Source organism: Cryptotermes secundus, unplaced genomic scaffold (assembly GCF_002891405.2).
Source record: "Cryptotermes secundus unplaced genomic scaffold, Csec_1.0 scaffold193, whole genome shotgun sequence".
Classification (NCBI taxonomy): Eukaryota; Metazoa; Arthropoda; class Insecta; order Blattodea; family Kalotermitidae; genus Cryptotermes; species Cryptotermes secundus.
Genome location: NW_019731217.1, coordinates 19801 through 37957, shown reverse-complemented (window position 1 = coordinate 37957; position 18157 = coordinate 19801). Strand labels below are relative to the sequence as shown.

At 37.8% G+C, this 18157-nt stretch overlaps 1 protein-coding gene across 3 annotated transcripts in view; it reads right to left on the bottom strand.

Annotated features, from left to right (window-relative positions):
- Positions 1-18157, bottom strand: part of LOC111866418 (protein salvador homolog 1) — a 71079-nt gene that overhangs the window by 33534 nt on the left and 19388 nt on the right. For all 3 annotated transcript variants that reach the window (XM_023855350.2, XM_023855349.2, XM_033752245.1), the window contains exons 5-6: positions 12636-12789; positions 7124-7267 (exon numbers count right to left, since the gene is read on the bottom strand). In XM_023855350.2, coding sequence (XP_023711118.1) covers positions 7124-7267; positions 12636-12789 — 298 coding nt within the window. The remainder of the gene's footprint in view (positions 1-7123; positions 7268-12635; positions 12790-18157) is intronic.

Sequence of the window (18157 nt, the reverse complement as noted above, 5' to 3'; positions counted from 1 at the left end):
TGAAGTTATCATTTAGAAGTTACAACAACATTTAACCTTTAACGTATGGACTTTTAAATTGCCAGGAGCCCTGTACGGCCCGAATTTAAATCACCCTAATTAATTAATACTGCAAACATTCAGGAAAAAATGCATATTTTCCGTTCTATGCAACATAGAAATATGAACTAAAAAGAATCTGAAAGACAATAAAATTTTCTACATATACATAAAAGAACAAGTTTTACAAATGAAAATTAACTGTGAATATTTTGTCATGAAATGCAAAACATACTCTTTATTATATACGTTATGAAGTTCCAAAGGACTTACCCATTGTTTTTTCTTCAATCTTGAATCATGATGATATTGTAGATATGATCACACTATATACAATAATATTTTGTTCAGACTGTACGCGAGTTTGAACTGCGTCACTTCACAGTTTACGCTATCTCACACTCTGACGCGCGTGTGCCATCTCTCGAAACAGTCCTCCACACAGAGTGCAATGTTACACTTTTTACAGTAGTAGGCCGTGGTTCTGCGCTTCTTATTCTGAGAACAAATACGACAATGTCTTTGTTTTCCTTTGGCTGGCCAGTGTTGTGAATGTTTCACCTCCAGTCAACTCTGTTGGGCCCCAGATGAACTTGGCCTCCCCCGAGAAACGCCACTGACTGTGATATTCGCCTCATGCGACTGAAGAATCAAATCACGCACCGATATTTCGCGGAACTTTTTGTGTGTCATTTTTCCACCACATGACTTGTGTAATAGATATGCATTTAGAATAGTCATATCTAGAAGGTGGAAAAATAATTTCTTTGCCCACTTCCATGCCCTCCTAGCAATGCCATAACTGTTTACCATCCTGTCAGATTTATCAACAAAGCCCATGTGTGCATTGTAGTCTTCAATTACATGGGGTTTGACAGCATGGCCGGATTCTTCTTGGAAGGTGCCTTCCAATGGAGGAGGGTGCAAATTCGTCAGAACATACACGTCACGCTTGTCTTTCCAACGAACAACACTTAGCTGCCCCTTGACTCTTGTAACAACATCCCCTTTTTTTTCAATTTCATTGATTGGGCCAAATTTCTTGTGGCATTCCACGCCTATCATTACGAACGGTGCCACATGAATTTATTTTCCTGCCTAAAAGATCGTCAAATAAAGCAGGAGAACTGAAATAACTGTCCATGTAAATTTTGTGTCCCAAGCCTTCTACTCTTCGAATTAGCTGGAGAACAATGCCATGTGTTGATGTAATTTCTTCTGTCGCAAGTTGCCTTTGTTTGCCTAAATAAACATTCATGTCATAAGTATAGCCAAGAAAACTGCAAAGCTTGTAAATTTTTATACCAGATCTTTTGCTTTTCTTTGGAATATACTGATGAAAAATTACTCTTCCTTTGAAGAGCACTATGACTTCATCAACAGCAAGACTTTCTGATGGATTGTAAATTTCACAAAATTTGTTGTTCAGATAATCAGAAATCTTTCTAATTTTCCAGAGCCTATCATACTCTGGGTCATCTCAATTGGGAGGAGCTTCATTATTTTCAAAATGTAGGAATCTCAAAATATGGAAGAAACGGTCTTGTACCATGGTGTTACAGTAGAATGGAGTGTAGTATTGCTTATCTCTTTGAGGGTGTCCCATTGATGGCCCATTTGAATAATTATTGCCAAAAAGTTATATATCTCTTCAATTGTGATGCCAGGCAGCTGAACAGAAGGGCCTGGAGCATCTTGGCATGCCATAAATTGGTGGAAATATCTGTTGGTTTCTTGTAACAAAATTTGGAATATTTGTTGGAAAAACAGAATGAAAATGGAAAAAGGAGAGGACTGTGCATTTATATTGGGAGCAGCTGATCTGTTGATTCCACTCGGAGGACCAGTGAAGTCTATTACCTTTGGTGAATCCCCGGGTCTTCTATCACGAAACCTAATTTCCGTTTCCTCTGTCTTGTCTGATGATGATGATGATGATGATGATGACGACGACGACAACGACAACATATCTGCTCAAGGTTCAGTGAACTCATTGATATCTTCTAACTCTTCATCAGATTCCTCTTCCATCAATATTTCCTCCAACACTTCTGCATCGAGAATTTTGGAATATCGGGCACGTTTTTGAGGTTCCATCTTGGGGGAGGGGGTTTCCAGCAAAATCGAATAAATTATGATGATTCACAAAGACTTGCAAAATAGTGATGCAAAGTAACTGTAACAGTATGGTACAATAGGCCAGAAGTGGCAGCAGTCCCACCCCACTAGCAGTAAAAAATAATAACTGTAATAGTAGTCGAAAAAGTGCCAGTCCGACACTGATACGGAAAGTCACAGTGACGAAGATGCCTTCTACTCACAAACAAATACTGGCTCAGTGGGCTTATACCTCTTCCGAGACACAAAATAGTATAAACAGAAATATATGAGAGTATGACACTAACTTTTTAAGTGAAAAAGAAATATAACACAATCCAACACTGACTTCCTAACTGATAATTCACCACTGAAAACCAATCCTTGAATATGTCACACTTCTTTGAAAGCTTTGGAAGCAATGATCTGTAAGCACCGACGAATATTTCCTCTTCAGTTCTCAGAACAAAGCTAGGCTACATTTGGCTCACCAGGTCATAAACAGTCATATATAAACGTAAATAGTTTCGAAATTAGGACCGATATAAACGATTTGTTTGTTCAGAGCTAAGGAATGAACACTGACATGACTTCACATAGGTTTCTTTTGGTTTCAAACCCAAGGTCAAACTGTCAGCACTCCTAAAGAGTGCACGTGTCCTGCGACACATATATGTGTCATTCGGTCAACTCCAGTCCCTGCTTGTGACATGTATACGAGTCATTCAGCTGTTAAAGTTTAAGTAATAATTTACAAGTGAGAAAGTAATGCCTAATGTGAAACTAATGATGATAATAATTAGGTCCATCTACTTGAGTGCTTGCCAGTGGCCAAGATACAATTACAGGGAAGCACTTGATAAAAAACAAGTAACAAGAAGTAAACCAAAAACAAAGACGAGGAGAATTAAGAACATAACAACTAAGAACTACATATACAAGTACATTAGGATTATGAACAAAAGCCTTAAATATTATTAAGAATTTAGGAAGGTGATTGTAAATACAATCGAGAGAAACCACTCTGATTGCAATATGTCAAGATCTTTACCAACCACACTGGCAGCATAGGCACACTTAACAGGACTGTGTTTATTTGCAGGTCAAGCACTAAACATTGATACATCAATAACAATTTGAGCAGGAACACAAAAACTAATATTTTCCATGTGGGAAGTACAGAAATTAAGACCACAATATACCCAAACGTCAAAAGCGCTTCAAGCTGATGTCTCCATTTTTGTAGAAAATGTCAATTTAATTTCTCTAAAATGTAAGTATAATTACAAGGAACATAAGGGGAAAAAAATGACAGACACAGAAGAAAACAAATTTCTGCTGCATACATCCAAGCGTGCTGGCATCAGTAGACATACCAGAATTCCAAACTACTGGGGCATATTCCAATTTGGACCTGATTAATATAAAGTACAGCAAATTTAAACAATCCAGGGATGAAAACCTGAAGGTTATGGGGCAAATAAGGCCTAAGAGCTTATGCATTCATAAAATACAAAAGCAACACAATTTTGAAAATATAATTTTGAACCAAAGAAAGTAGCTAATTCCTTAATACTGCTGGTGCATGTAATGGCAGCATGACAAAGCCTATGCTTATATCTCAGAATGACTGTCTTCCTGAAGTATGACAACACATTTTACTAACTTTATCATTATCATTATCATTTATTTACATGTCAAAAATCCTTTACAAGGTCGTAAGACTCAGGATATAGACAATAGTCCAATATAACAATTAAATATAATAATTACAAAAAATATAATACGTGTTAAAATATTTATGTAAACATAATTTTAAAATTATAAAATTTGTAATTTAACTTTTCATTAATTAAGTATATAATCCCAATGAAATCAATTATCAATCTTCTTAACCCTGTAATCAAAAAATTCATCAATACCATAAAATGAATGTAAATGGAGAAATTGTAATAGTGCTTTCTTGAATCGATTTTTGTTTTTGGATAACTGTTTTATTTTGCGTGGAAGACTATTATAAATTTTGATTCCAAAATACTGTGGACCTTTCTGAAATGCTGTTAGATTTGACGAGGGGAGATGCAAATTTGAACTATTTCTTGTTACAGTTGTATATATATCTGAATTTTCTGCAAATAAATCCATATTATTAACTACAAACATCATCAAAGAATATATATATTGAGAGGGCAGTGGTAATATTTTCAATTGGCTAAAGATTTTTTTACATGAATCTCTGTTTCCAGCTCCCACCATTATTCGAACAGCTCTCTTCTGCAATTTAAAAACGCACATACTGAGAGTTCTATTTCCCCAAAAAATCAAACCGTAAGACATCACTGAGTGGAAAAAGGCGTAATACACCATTTTAAGGGCATCAATATTTAAATACTGTTTGGTTTTCCTAATTATATAACAGGCTTTATTTAATTTACCTATAATTGAATCTATATGCCCTTTCCAAGATATTGTGTTATCCAGTGTCATACCCAAGAATTTTACCTCATTTGACTCTAATAGAATTTTGTTTCCATATTCAATATTTAATTTTTTGGTAAAATTATGTTTAGCTGAGAAATTTACACAGCAAGTCTTGCCTAAATTTAATGAAAGCATATTTGAATTAAACCATTCATTCATCGATCTAAACACCGTAGTAAGTTTTTTTTCCAGCTGCATAAAATTTAATTCATTTACTATTACACTTGTATCATCGGCAAATAGCACAACTGATGTATGTGATAGGACAGAACACTGTATAAAGGGGGGTAAGTCATTTACATAAATCAAAAACAATAGCGGACCCAAAATCGATCCTTGAGGAACTCCTTTATCAATTTTTCCCCAATTTGATAACTTATTGTTAAATTTTACTCTTTGGTATCTATTTTCTAAATATGACTCAATTAGAGAATACATCACACCGCTTACACCATAATATTTCATTTTAACCAATAATATACCATGGTCCACACAATCAAAAGCCTTCTCCAAGTCAAAAAATATACCACCACTTTTCCTTTTATTATTTAAGGCCATCAGTATATCATTTGTTAATTTGTAGGTTGCATTTATAGTTGATGTGTTCTTCCTAAATCCAAACTGACAATTTGAAAGGATATTATTTGTAATAAGGTGAGCCATTATTCTCTTATATATAACTTTTTCGAAAATCTTAGAGAAAGATGGTAATAGAGAAATTGGTCTAAAATTTGATACATTATTTTTATCACCTTTCTTGTATATAGGGGTAACAATCGAATATTTCAGTCTACTTGGAAAAACACCTGTAGATAATGACTTATTTATAATACAACATAATGGAGAGCTAATAAAGGGTGCACTAATTTTCAATAATTTTATGGATATTTCATCGTAACCACAACTGTTTTTCCAGGGAAGATTTTTTATAATTTCTTCAATTTCGCCTGTAGAAGTATTGTGAAATATAATGTTATCATACTGAAAATTTAGAATCTGCGATAAGTTGAATGGAGAGTAAGTAGTGCTATTAGTATTTAAACTATTATTACTCTTAATTTTACCAGAGATACTTTCAGCAATTTTTAAAAAGTGATCGTTGAAATTCTCAGCATTAATTTTTATGGAAGCTTCTTCACAATTTTTGTCTATATCTTGTTTATCAGTTTTGTTGTTATTTACTCCCATATCACTTTTTATAACATTCCATGTTGCTTTAATCTTATTGTGAGCATGGATAATTTTATTATTGTAGTTCAACTTTTTGGCAGCTTTTATTATTTTTGATAAGATCTTACTATACCTTAAATAGTAATTTCTCAGTTTCTCATCATTATTAGACCTCATTAACAAGTATAGCTCCTTTTTCCTTTTGCAAGAATTTATTATGCCTTTTGTTATCCATTGATTAGTTGACTTTCTTTCATAGACTTTTATTTTAGGGAAACATGAATAAAAAATCTGCAGGTATGTATTCAAAAAAGAATTAAAAATATCATTCGCATCTTTGTTGGTGTTATCAAATATGGTTTGCCACAGCTCCTCACTCAGCTTATCTTTAAATTCCATTATACAGTATGAGTCAATTTTCCTTATAATTCTAACTCTATAATTTACTCTTTTACAATTTAATTAGGCGTATATATTTCTAAGATCTGGGCGTCGTGATCTGATAAGCCGTTTGATAATGAGGAGGTTACAAAGTTTACAAATTTGGTAGAATCAAGGAAAATATTATCAATGGTAGTTTTTGAATTGCTAGTAATTCTTGTGGGAAAATGAATTATACTTACAAGATTGTATGAATTTAATAAATTATTTAATTCATTTTTCTCTTTAGATTCATTAAGGTAATTTATATTTATATCCCCACAGATTATTAGATGGATACCTGATTTGTAAACTTTTTTAAGAATATTTTCTAAGCCATTTAAAAAGAACTGGAAATTTCCACTAGGTGATCTATACACAGTAATAATACAAACATTTATGGATGATAATTTCAATTTTAAAGCACATGCTTCTAGTTCCTTTTCTTTATAATGTCTTGCTATATTTATTACTGAGAAGGAAAACCGCTTATGAATATACATACATACTCCTCCTTTATGGAAGGATTGTCTGCAAAATTCAGCACCAAGATTCAGCACCACTAATATCAAGTCTCATAGAGTTAGCTGCATACCAGTCACTCAAAGAATTAACGTCAGGTTGGAGTAAGGGGTAATCAAGTGAAGAGTTTATAGCACGGAAGAGTTTGATATCATCAGTAAAGATTTAAAATGTAAAATGGTTGAGTAACATAGGTCATTAATGAATACATTAGAAAGAAAAGACCCCCCAAAACAGTGTCTTGTGGCACACTGGAAGTTACTTGAATAAATAGGGAGACAGTAACAGAAACAACGAAGACTACATATTCTGCACATGCAGTAAGTGATGAAGAACACAATACTTAATTGGTTTCTAAACCAAAAACAAAGAAATTTGTTATGTGCAAACATACTTGTTGATATGGTGATAAACGGTAATCTTCCACATGGCTGTGGTATGCTGGTACATCATTGTAACCTATTTCATGATGTACTGGAAGATCATGAAGTTCATCTGCACCTTGCAAGGAGACATAACCTGAGCCAAGCTGAGGACCCTGCAACAAAGAAGCACCAATTACACTGGCAAATATACTTCCTGATTATATGCAAATGTATGCAAAATGTCAACTGACGCTCCAGACACTCTAGCTTCAGTAATTCAGACTTTCTATAGTCCAAAATATTGTGTGATATGAACACTTTACTATACATTCCTACCCAGCAGAACCAAATGCTCCAGTCTAGCCAGCAGTGTTCTGCCTTTATTCTGTCCCATAAATCCTCCACCATTTTGCTTGGTGTCAACTGCACCTTATATACCACATCATTTCTTTAGCTTCATATACACCAAGCCAAGGAAGCAGACAGATTTACTCTTTGACTAGAGCTCCCAAAAATGAGCTTTTGTGCATGTAACACTGTGAAAAAGTGAGAAAATACTGTTCTGTTAGTGCTGTCAGGTTGTGCAGTTACATTTCTGCATGACCCGACATCTAGAACAGGACTCATCACTGCTACCCATATTTCACATAATTAGGCATGTGTGATGCTTGCAGGGTCAACACTTTTACTGAGCTTCCCAATGACACATGAAAAAAATTAAATGTATAAGTAATATTACTGTCTTTACAAATTATCTTTTAAGTTATATATTGTCTGAGAAGGAAATAAACTCTCAAAATCTTCATAATAACCTATATTAGATTCCATGAAAAATATTAACTACACTTCACATATTTACATCAAAAATATTGTGACATGTCAAACGATTGTTGGGCAATAGAATGTGGAATGAGTTACCACAAAGACAGATTCTTGGTAAAGGGTCAGTTGCCAAGTTATGCAACAGTGGAGTCCGTGCAGCGATTGTTGCTAGGCAATCAGTTGGTAAACATTTCCAACAATATAGGCTTTTTTCCTGTGTGGTCCGCAAGAGGCTTATGTAAGGGGGTTCAATGAGTCATAAAAGACAGAACCATCTTCTCGTCAGAGAGGATGTTACATAAGGACATATGTTCAATTGGAAAATAAAAAATCTCTGGTTGTGGTCCACAAGGGGCCTGATGACAAGACGAACTGATTGGCAGTAAACCGCTTTTCATAAAGTAACTCTGACTCTCTGAGGCAGTGTAGCTGAAACATAGCAGCTGAGGGAGACAGTTGAAGTCTGGAAGTGACTATCACAGAAGAAGTAATTAAGACAATAAAATTGTGAATTGTGTAAATGTGGAACCTCAGTCTAAGACGAATAATTCAATTTACAAGTGCATCAAGTGTTATTCTGCAAAAAAAAAAAAATAACACAAAACAGATAATAGAATTCCTGCCGGCCATGAGAGTGGAAATGAAAGCCTGGCGAGAAGAGATGGCCGCAGAAACGGAAGCCATCCGAGCAAGTATGAAAGTCATGTGAGAAACGATGGACGCCGACCACAAGAAGATGATGGCCTGGCTGGAAGACGAGAAGCCGAACTCAGAGGACAGAAAACCTGACATGGCACAAAACAAAAACGTCCCCACAGAGAACGCTGAAATAATGCTGGTCGGAGAACCGAAGAAGAGGTGCAGGGACTGAAACCAACAAAAGATAAAGGAATGGACCCAGAGTCAGGATTGGTGCCGAAAGAAACTGACCGCCACTGGCATGATGACCCACCGTGAAAAAGTGGCATGGTGCAAAGAAATCATCAGAAGAAACTGGTTCAGGGCAACGTAGTGAGAGGAACCTTGAGAGGACAGACATCTGGAAGGAGACGTCAGCTGCAACTGCAATGCAGTGAGGGCATAAGGAACCGAGATGTAGAGGAACCTATATATCTGGGGAAGAAGGGGACAACCGCAATCAGTGTTGGAGGATGGCGCTCAAGACAGCTATCACCTCCGGGAAAAATAGGACCAGCCTATCAGATTCTAAAGAAAATGCTAGCAATTAAATTTTGAATAGAGCAACCAGGATGTTCGGCGGATTGTGGAGAGACTCGACATTGTGGAGGTATAAGCGTCATCTGGAGCGACGGGACACTCTGAAGGGGTCTACCCCCTACAGAGCGAAAGAGAAAATGAAACAACGCACAGAGGAGAGGCCGGTAATGTAGAAGCACCAGCCTTCCCAGGAAGAGTGAAAGAATGAATGAAAGATGACCAAAACATGGAGTGACTGGTAGTACAACTGAACCGGCTTTCACCCTACCACAAAGGTGCTCGAGATGAGCACCCTTGAAGGAGGAGGCAGATGTGGTAGAATGAACACCACAAAAGACATGCAAAGAGCAGCAAGACTGAATGCAGACATTGCTAGCGGGAATCCGCGGAAACAACGGGAAAAAAAGGAATGGGGATGCACTGTTAGGCTACTTGGTATGAACAGCCATAAGGAGGGAGCAGTGTGACATGTCAAACTGTTGTTGGGCAATGGGATGTGGAATGAGTTACCACAAAGACAGACTCTTGATAAACGGTCGGTTGCCAAGTTAAGGAACAGAGGAGTCTGTGAAGCGACCATTGCTAGGCAATTGGTCGGTAAACACATCCAACAATATGGGCTGTTTTCTGTGTGGTCCACGAGAGGCCTATGTAAGGGGGTTCAATATACCAGGCAGAACAGTTGAAATATAGCAGCCACCAGAGAGAGTTGAAGTCTGAAAGTGACTATCGCAGAAGAAGTAATTGGGACAATGAAATTGTGAATTGTGTAAGTGTGGATAAAAGCGTGCAATAAATTTGCTAGATCAAAGACCGGCATGAAGTTATTTGTCGTGTTATGCAAACAACACATGACAATATTATTGATACTCACAGAACAGATACATTACACTGAAACAAAAGACAGCTCACTCATCTGTGACCTACTACATAACTTACAATCATCCAATATGTTAACACTTGACACCTTGTTGCTATGGTAACTCAAATTTCATGATATCAGAGCTCCTGTCATCCCACTGTTACAAAACTTTGGAGAAGTAATGGCAAGGACATCAGTGACTGTCCTGGTTTTAACTTCTTGGCATGGACCACATAGAAAATGCCGTTCTTCTACTGTTGCTTTTGTATCCGTTTCCATGGGAATGTGTTTAATGAGCTCTTGCCCAGAAACAGGATGCATAACTCCATTTATTAAGAATCTGTAGCCCTAGCAGCAGGCGTTGTTTCATGACCATTACCCAGTAATGGGTCTACAGAGTACAATGTTAATAGTGTGTTCATTTTCTTATACTACTGACTATATAGGATGTATCAAAACTCAATGGCAAAACTTCAGGATCGGACTCCTCATATAGAGAGAAGAAAAAAGTGTATGACAACATGGATCCGGAAATGCATAATTACAGAATTATCTAACCTTTTAGTAAAGTTAGTACAATCCGACACTCCCAACACTGTTGCACTGTTACACTGAATACGTCTGTAATGCCAGCTGGAACACTCTGGTCACATATAAGAGGAAATGTTCAAAGTGACCTCCTCCTGTCTGAATACAGGCCTCCGCTCGTCATCGTATTGAGTGCTGCACACGATCAGAAATGCCCGGTGTAGTGCGTACTGTCTGACAGGCTGCCACAATGCGCGCATGGAGAGTTGGTACATCAGCAATAGCAGTCGGATACACGACAGACTTTAAGTGTCCCCACAGGTAAAAGTCCAGGGGGTTTAAGTCAGGAGAGCATGGTGGCCAAGCAATCGGTCCACCTCTACCTATCCAGTGCCCAGGATAATGTGCATTAAGGTGCCTATGGGCAGACAGACTGAAATGTGTGGGAGCACCATCATGCATGAAGTACATCTGTCGACAGGATGCTAGTGGCATGTCTTCCAAGTAATCAGGCAATGTAGTATGCAAGAAATCTGTGTAGTTCTGTCCATTAAGCTTGTCTGGAAGAACTTAGGGTCCCAACAAACAATCACGAACAACGCCTGCCCAGATGTTAACGGCGAACCTCTGTTGATGAGATGACTGGATAGTTGCATGGAGATTTGTGTCCACCCACACATGCTGATTATGAAAATTTTGGATTCCGTCCTTTGTGAATGTCACCTCATCCGTGAACACAACAGCTGCGAAGTTAGGCGTAGCACCGCATTGTTGCAGGAACCACCAGCAAAATGTTACTCTTGCAGGATAATCTGCAGGAGACAAGGTTTGTACATGCTGTAATGATATGGATACAGGAGTTGTTCTTTTAGCAGTCTCCAGATCGTCATGGGTGGGATAATCTTTTGCAGGCCTAACTGCCTTGTGCTGACTCCAGGACTTCGATCCACAGCGTTGAGTACATCTTCCACATCCCCAAGGGTTCTACTTCTTGGTCGTCCCCCTGGGCCTGGTGGACGTGCAAAACTCCCATGTTCGCATAGGCGGCAATGGATTCCTTCAAATGTCTTTCAGTCTGGCAATTTGTGCATTGGGTAGTGTTCCTGATACAAGCAACAAGCTTCCAAAGCATTACTATCCACCAAACCATACATGAAATGCATGCTCGCAGGTTCTACATTTGTGTACATTATGTATCACTTCACAGCAGACTGCAAACAACACTTAATATTCACAGATAACAGATGTCATACACACCTTTCAGATACAGCTACAGCTACTTAACTGGAGACGACAGGATATCAACTGCGTGTCCTAGAGGTATTCATGCCCACATTAAACTGATTTGCAACATGATTACTTGTGTAACAATTGTAACCGGTGTCTTGCATTTTTATTCCGGCAAACAGGATGTGCTGGTGTGCACTCCGTAAATTACACGCTCGGATAACTCTGTAATTATGCATTACCCATTGGATAGCAGGCTGGCTGGGTCCCAGAGCTGATCTAGATGATGTGAAGAGAAAGTTCTTGACCCTACCAGAACTCAAATCCCAACCTCTCGGCCATCCAGGCCATAGCCAGTCGCTATACTGACTGAGCTACCCAGCTCATAATCATGAAATCTTTTCTACATAACTAGTCAAAGATTCTTTTCTATAGAAATATATAATTAAAGATATCAAATATCGAATTATTTACTACAATAGTTAATGATATGTGAAATAAATACTGAAACAAACTTTTTCTATGAAAATAAATAGAACTTCATAATCAAAGTATCAAATTTACTTCTAAAGCAATTAATGGCATATAGAATACACCCAATGACTGCAAAGGAATAATTTCTGGTAAGGAGAAAGCAATAATGATTGTTGTGTGGACTGCAATCACATTAAACTAAGGTATGAGTTCTAGAAGACTGAAAATTTCTCGCATTCAATGTGGTTACTAAATAAAAATTAACCAACAAGGAAATAATTACTGTATTATGCTCCACTTCACTAAATGCAGGTATGCTGAATCTGGGTTTCACCGTAAATGCAATTAAGACAATGATTACAGAAAATGTGTACTGCCATTTCATTTATACATAACTGAAGGTTACATACCTGAACCTTATCCAGATTATATTCAGAACCTGTATACTGATTCATGTATGTGTGACTCATAGCAGATGCCAAACCACCTCCATAAATGGGATGATGCACATGTGGACTGCTGTTGGATGCTTCACTTCCACTACTAACTGATAAGCTAGCAAATCTGGTACAATAAAACACACAGTACTGCATAATTTCATTTAATTCATGCTACTGAATATACTATACAGTAAGTACTAATGTTTGACACTGATATAAGACCTTTTCAAAATGTAATGCATTGTATTTTCTTTGTATGAGCTGGGACAGCTTGGCCAGTTAAGCGATTGGGCATGGGCTGCCAGAATCACTGATAAACCTTTCCTGGCACTATACTACACTTACAATACTTGTATAATCCAGGTATTCATTATAGGTCACGCCATTAGTAATGTCATGTTGTCAAAAAAAGACAAGAAAAGGTGTGGGGATGCAGTAGTGTTGTGTGAGTTTCTATCAACATATAAGCAGCAGAAAAAATAATGTTAAGTTGTGTTAATGAGTAACAAAAGACTGTGAAATGTGCCAATTTTTGGAATGAGATATGCAAGAGATAACCAGTACAAGAGTTTCTGATCTTTGACTACCAGAAGTCTGTATATCAGTGGTTCAATGAAGCTGCAAGTTATTTATCACTATTCATTTCATAATCACGAACAACAGTGACAGCTATTAGAGAATAATAAACTGTATAATAATGAAAGGNTACTAATTTAGAACAACTGCGATAAAGCGGTCTGTAATTATCTAGGAATATCACTGTAGTCAACTTCATACAAAATTTCATCTTGTATTATAGAATGATTTGTCTACACCGTCCAGTGTGACACAAATGTGTGTTGTGTATATATATATATATGTGTGTGTGAGAAATTTAAGAACGTGAACATACTATGGCATATTTGCTCAAAGCAGAACTGTGAAGGCAGATAAGCAGACATTCCTAGGTAATGGCTGTTTAACACATAACAATAAAGTAACTGCGGGAAGTGGTGTTTTCTGTGCGGTCCATGTAAAGGCCACATAACAAGGAGCAGCTGCCACTACAGGAATCTTGAGACAGCAATTAGAAGAGTAAGAGGTTTGTGTGAGATGGCTGCCAGCCTAAGTGTCAAGGAATTTCCCCTGTTGGAAGCTGCTACGAAGCAGCGCAGTGAAGACCATGACTGAGAACCCTAGTCTGTGTGTGATAGTGATTTGTAAAGGGTAGTCATAAGTTGTGTGTATAAGTGTCCGGTAAATTCAATTACCTATCCAAAACCCATTTATAGTCACTTTAACATAGTCCTATATAAAGCAAAAACATTTCACCACATGTCAATGCAAAAGCAGCAAGACAGCATACTTTCATCATCACTGCTGCTGTTGTCATCAAAGTTTTCCAAAGCTGCAGTCCTCTATCACGATTTTAACCTAATGCTGTTCTTTACCTTCCACCTCATTCAGCTTCATGCGACCAAAACTTTCCATATCAGACTTCACTGCTTGTTTACTTACTACAGTCTCTTTTGCAGCTACCAGAGAAGTGATCAGTATGAAAGTTAGGTCTAACATCAAGTATATCTGAATGCTACTTCCTATCTCTCAAGATGATCAATGTGATTATGTCTTTTAATCAGAAGTCCTAGTGAATTTATGGATGTGTAAATATTGTACTCTTGACAATCAGATTTCTGTAAATAACTAACTTAACTAATTAAGCACTATGCCATGGAGGCATATGGGATAGTGGATGTACGAAGGGGGACCCCCCCCCCAAAAAAAACGGAATCTGTTTATAAAAAATTCTGCATTTGTTTTTACATAACAAAATTTTAATCCCCTTCAAAGTACTCTCCATTAGATTCAATGCACTTGTCCAAACGTTTTTCCAATTGCTCAAAACATTTTTAAATTCATCGCTGGTGATTCCTTTTAGTGTTTCTGTCATTTTTTTCTTTACATTTTCAACCTCAGCAAAATGTATTCCTTTGAGGTGTCTTCATCCGAGGAAATAAAAGAAAGGTTGCACGGGGCAAGATCAGGTGAGTACAAGGGCTGAAGCAAGGGTGTCATGCCATTTTTGCCAAAATCGCTGCACACTCAGCGCTGTGTGGGCAGGCGCGTTATCATGATGAAAGAACCATTCACCTGTTTACCACAAATCGGGTCGTCTTCTCCTTAAACTGTTATGCGACCTTTTCAAAACTTTCAAATAATAATTCTGGTTGTCTGTTTGACCTTGGGGTATGAACTCTGAATGCACGAAGCCCCTGAAATCAAAGAAGCAAATGAGCATTGTTTTCACATTTGACTTCACTTGTGCTTTTTTGGGATGTGGAGAATTGGGACCTTTCCATTGGCTGGACTGCTCCTTTGTCTCAGGATCATAACAGTAGCACCAAGATTCATCTCCAGTTATGACCTTGGAAAACAAATCAGGATCGGTTTCCAAGTGCTCCTTCAAAGCACAGCATGCAGCAAGGCGATTGTCTCTCTAATCAGGGGTGAGCAGGTGAGGCATGAACTTAGCTGCAAATCGTTTCATGTGCAATTCTTCGGTTAAAATTTGCTGAAAGGAACTCCATGCAATCCCAGTAAGCTCCACAAGTTTGTCAATCATCCGCTGGCAATCTTCCACAATGATTTGACAAATTTTTGTCATGTTTTCGTCAGTTCGGGTGGTCAAAGGACGTCCACTTTGAGGTTGATCATCAGTTGACATTTCACCACGCTTGAAATGGGAGAACCATTTGTAAATTTGTGTTCTACTCATGGCAGCTTCCTTGCAGCTGTTTGTAGAATGACAACCATTTCTACTGTTGTTTTCCCCAAAAGGAAAGAAAACTTCACAGTAGCACACTGTTCACGTGAATCAGCCATTAAAAATAGACAAAAGTCCACAGGAAAGAAATTCACCAAACACTAAAGCAAACTTCTCTGACGATGCCAGCTGGCATACTGATTCAGGAAGGTTCTGCCAACAACCACCTAGTGGCAGAAGCCTGTACTACAAGTGCCCTGCCTTCTCGAAACAAATTCTGTTTTTTTTGGTTCCCCCCTTCATATAGATTCACATTTTCTTGACCTCAGCACTAGGTGGAGGTAAGTGGTCAGCTTCATGCCCCAGTTAGATTTGCATGTGGCAAAATTAACTACTATAACTGCATTATGATTAGCAATTTCATGTAAGCTCTCATTCCCAAATATTAGTTTGAAAATATTTTTTTCTGCCTAATTTGACATTTAAATCCCCTAACAAATTTTCATGTTCTACTTAATATACATTCACTGAATATACGCTCTGGTTCCTCACAGAATGTATCCTGTGTATTATTAGTTTCATCACCCTCTAAGGCATGCATATTCAGAATAATATCATACCAACAGCCCCTTAGTACCGTATTGCATTGTATCGTTAACAAATGTCACCCTTGTAACTGCTGACATGATTCCTTTATGCATCAAAAATCCTGTCCCCATTCCATAATCTCACCATTTCCATACAAAACTGTATAACTGTAACANAAAGCTTTGAAATGTGGTGTTGGAGAAGGATGGAGAAGATCAGTTGGACCGATTATGTGAGAAATGAAAAAGTGTTATTTAGAGTCAGTGAGCAGAGGAATATCCTACACAAAATACGAAAACGGAAGGCTAATTGGATTGGTCATATCTTACGCAGTAACTGCCTTCTAAAAGAAGTTATTGAAGGAAAGATAGAGGGGTGGATAGAAGTGACCAGAAGACGAGGAAGAAGAAGTAAGAAGATGCTGGATGACCTTGGGTACAGAAGAGGATATTTTCATTTGAAGGAGAAAGCTCTAGATCGCATCAAGTGGAGGAACTGTTTTTGGAAGAGACTGTGGGCCTGTCGTCTTTGACAGATTACTGAGGAATGAATGAACTGTAACACTAATTCTCCTACTACTGTTTCCAATAAACTTGCCCTATAGAGATCCCTTAGATTCAATGTGTCAAATCTTGTGTATATTTCCTATTGCTGAGGTCATTTCAAACAATCCATCCAAGCTCAAGGTCCTGTGTAACATTTTATTATGTGCCAATTTTCTACAGTAAGGAGGTGCTAGCCCCAAGTACAACCTACAAGCTGGGGGACCACCCCTCTTTGAGTTGTCTCAGACAGCTTCTATGCAGCTACTCTCCACATATGGGGACAATTTCTTCCATCCACAACCTCAGGATGCACCATGATGTGGTGACAAGGGACTGTCTTAACAAGACCAATTCTTCAGAAGAACTAATTAATACTGATAAGTCAGTGATTCACGATGACTTTCACCAGTTAGAAAATATGTATCAGAAATGTAACACAAACAAATATACATACAAGCATGCATGTACATACACATAACACAGTAACAGAAGTTTTGAAAGATTGGTAAGGCAAAAAGGGCATGGGAAAGTATGAAACAGTACTACCAAAATTTGAATTTTGTGGCATACTTGCTAAACGCAAGATCTGCGGAGCCAGAGAAACAGCCATTTCTAGCGATCAACCCTGAAACAACTTTCATTTCTAGGCAATGGTTCAGTAAACACATTCCTGCAGCAACAGATATGCCTGCAACAATACGGGTTCTGTTATAAATTATGTTTGCCACTCGTTCTGTGCAAATGGGTTACAAGGAAGACAAATGGGCAACTCAGTCAGTTCTTTATGGAAGCCTGAAGAAGAGTGTCAGTGACAGTTGAAGAGTCAGTTGAAAGTCAGGCTGTGAAGACAAGAGGTTATGTGTGTGGTGGGTACAATGATATTCGACATGTCTAACCCAGTGAGACTGTTGTAATTACTTGTAGTTCCAAGTCATGCATATAAGTGGTCAATAAATCCAATATCCAATCAAAAACCCCATCTATAGTCACTCCATAATACATGACAATATATCAGCATAACAAATGAAATGATGAATTACAAATGGTTATAGATTTAAATTACTAGAAAGAAAAGTGGTTATAGAACTGAATTCTCACTTCCAAAAATGAAGAAAATTAAGAAATAATTTACGATTATGGGTTTCTGGACTCTGCCCATCATCTAGCATTGTGAACCTGTTTCCATCCTCAGATGAAATGGTCAAGAGGCACAAGAGCAGAAAGGTCTGGTGACTTATTATCAGAGCTTTCTTACAGACATGACTGAGTAGATGACTACCCTGAGGGCAGAAACAGATCCAGATTCTGAAACCTTGTGTTCTGAATGGAATACTAGACAATGCACAAAGACTTCAAATGCAGTAGTCCTACAAGTTTGAACCCCTTAGAAAAAGAAAACTGTATGCTGATCTGACTGGTATTCAAATCATAAGCCTCCTACATAACAGGTGATTTGGTGTAACAATAAACACTACATCAAACTGGTTGATGCCTACTTAACTCTTTGACTGGCGCGGGCGTGTTTTAACGCCCAGACGATGCCAGCCGTTCCCTGGCGTTGGCGTGTTTTAACGCTTTGACAATCTCTTCCCTTCTTTGCTCTCTTGGCGCTCATC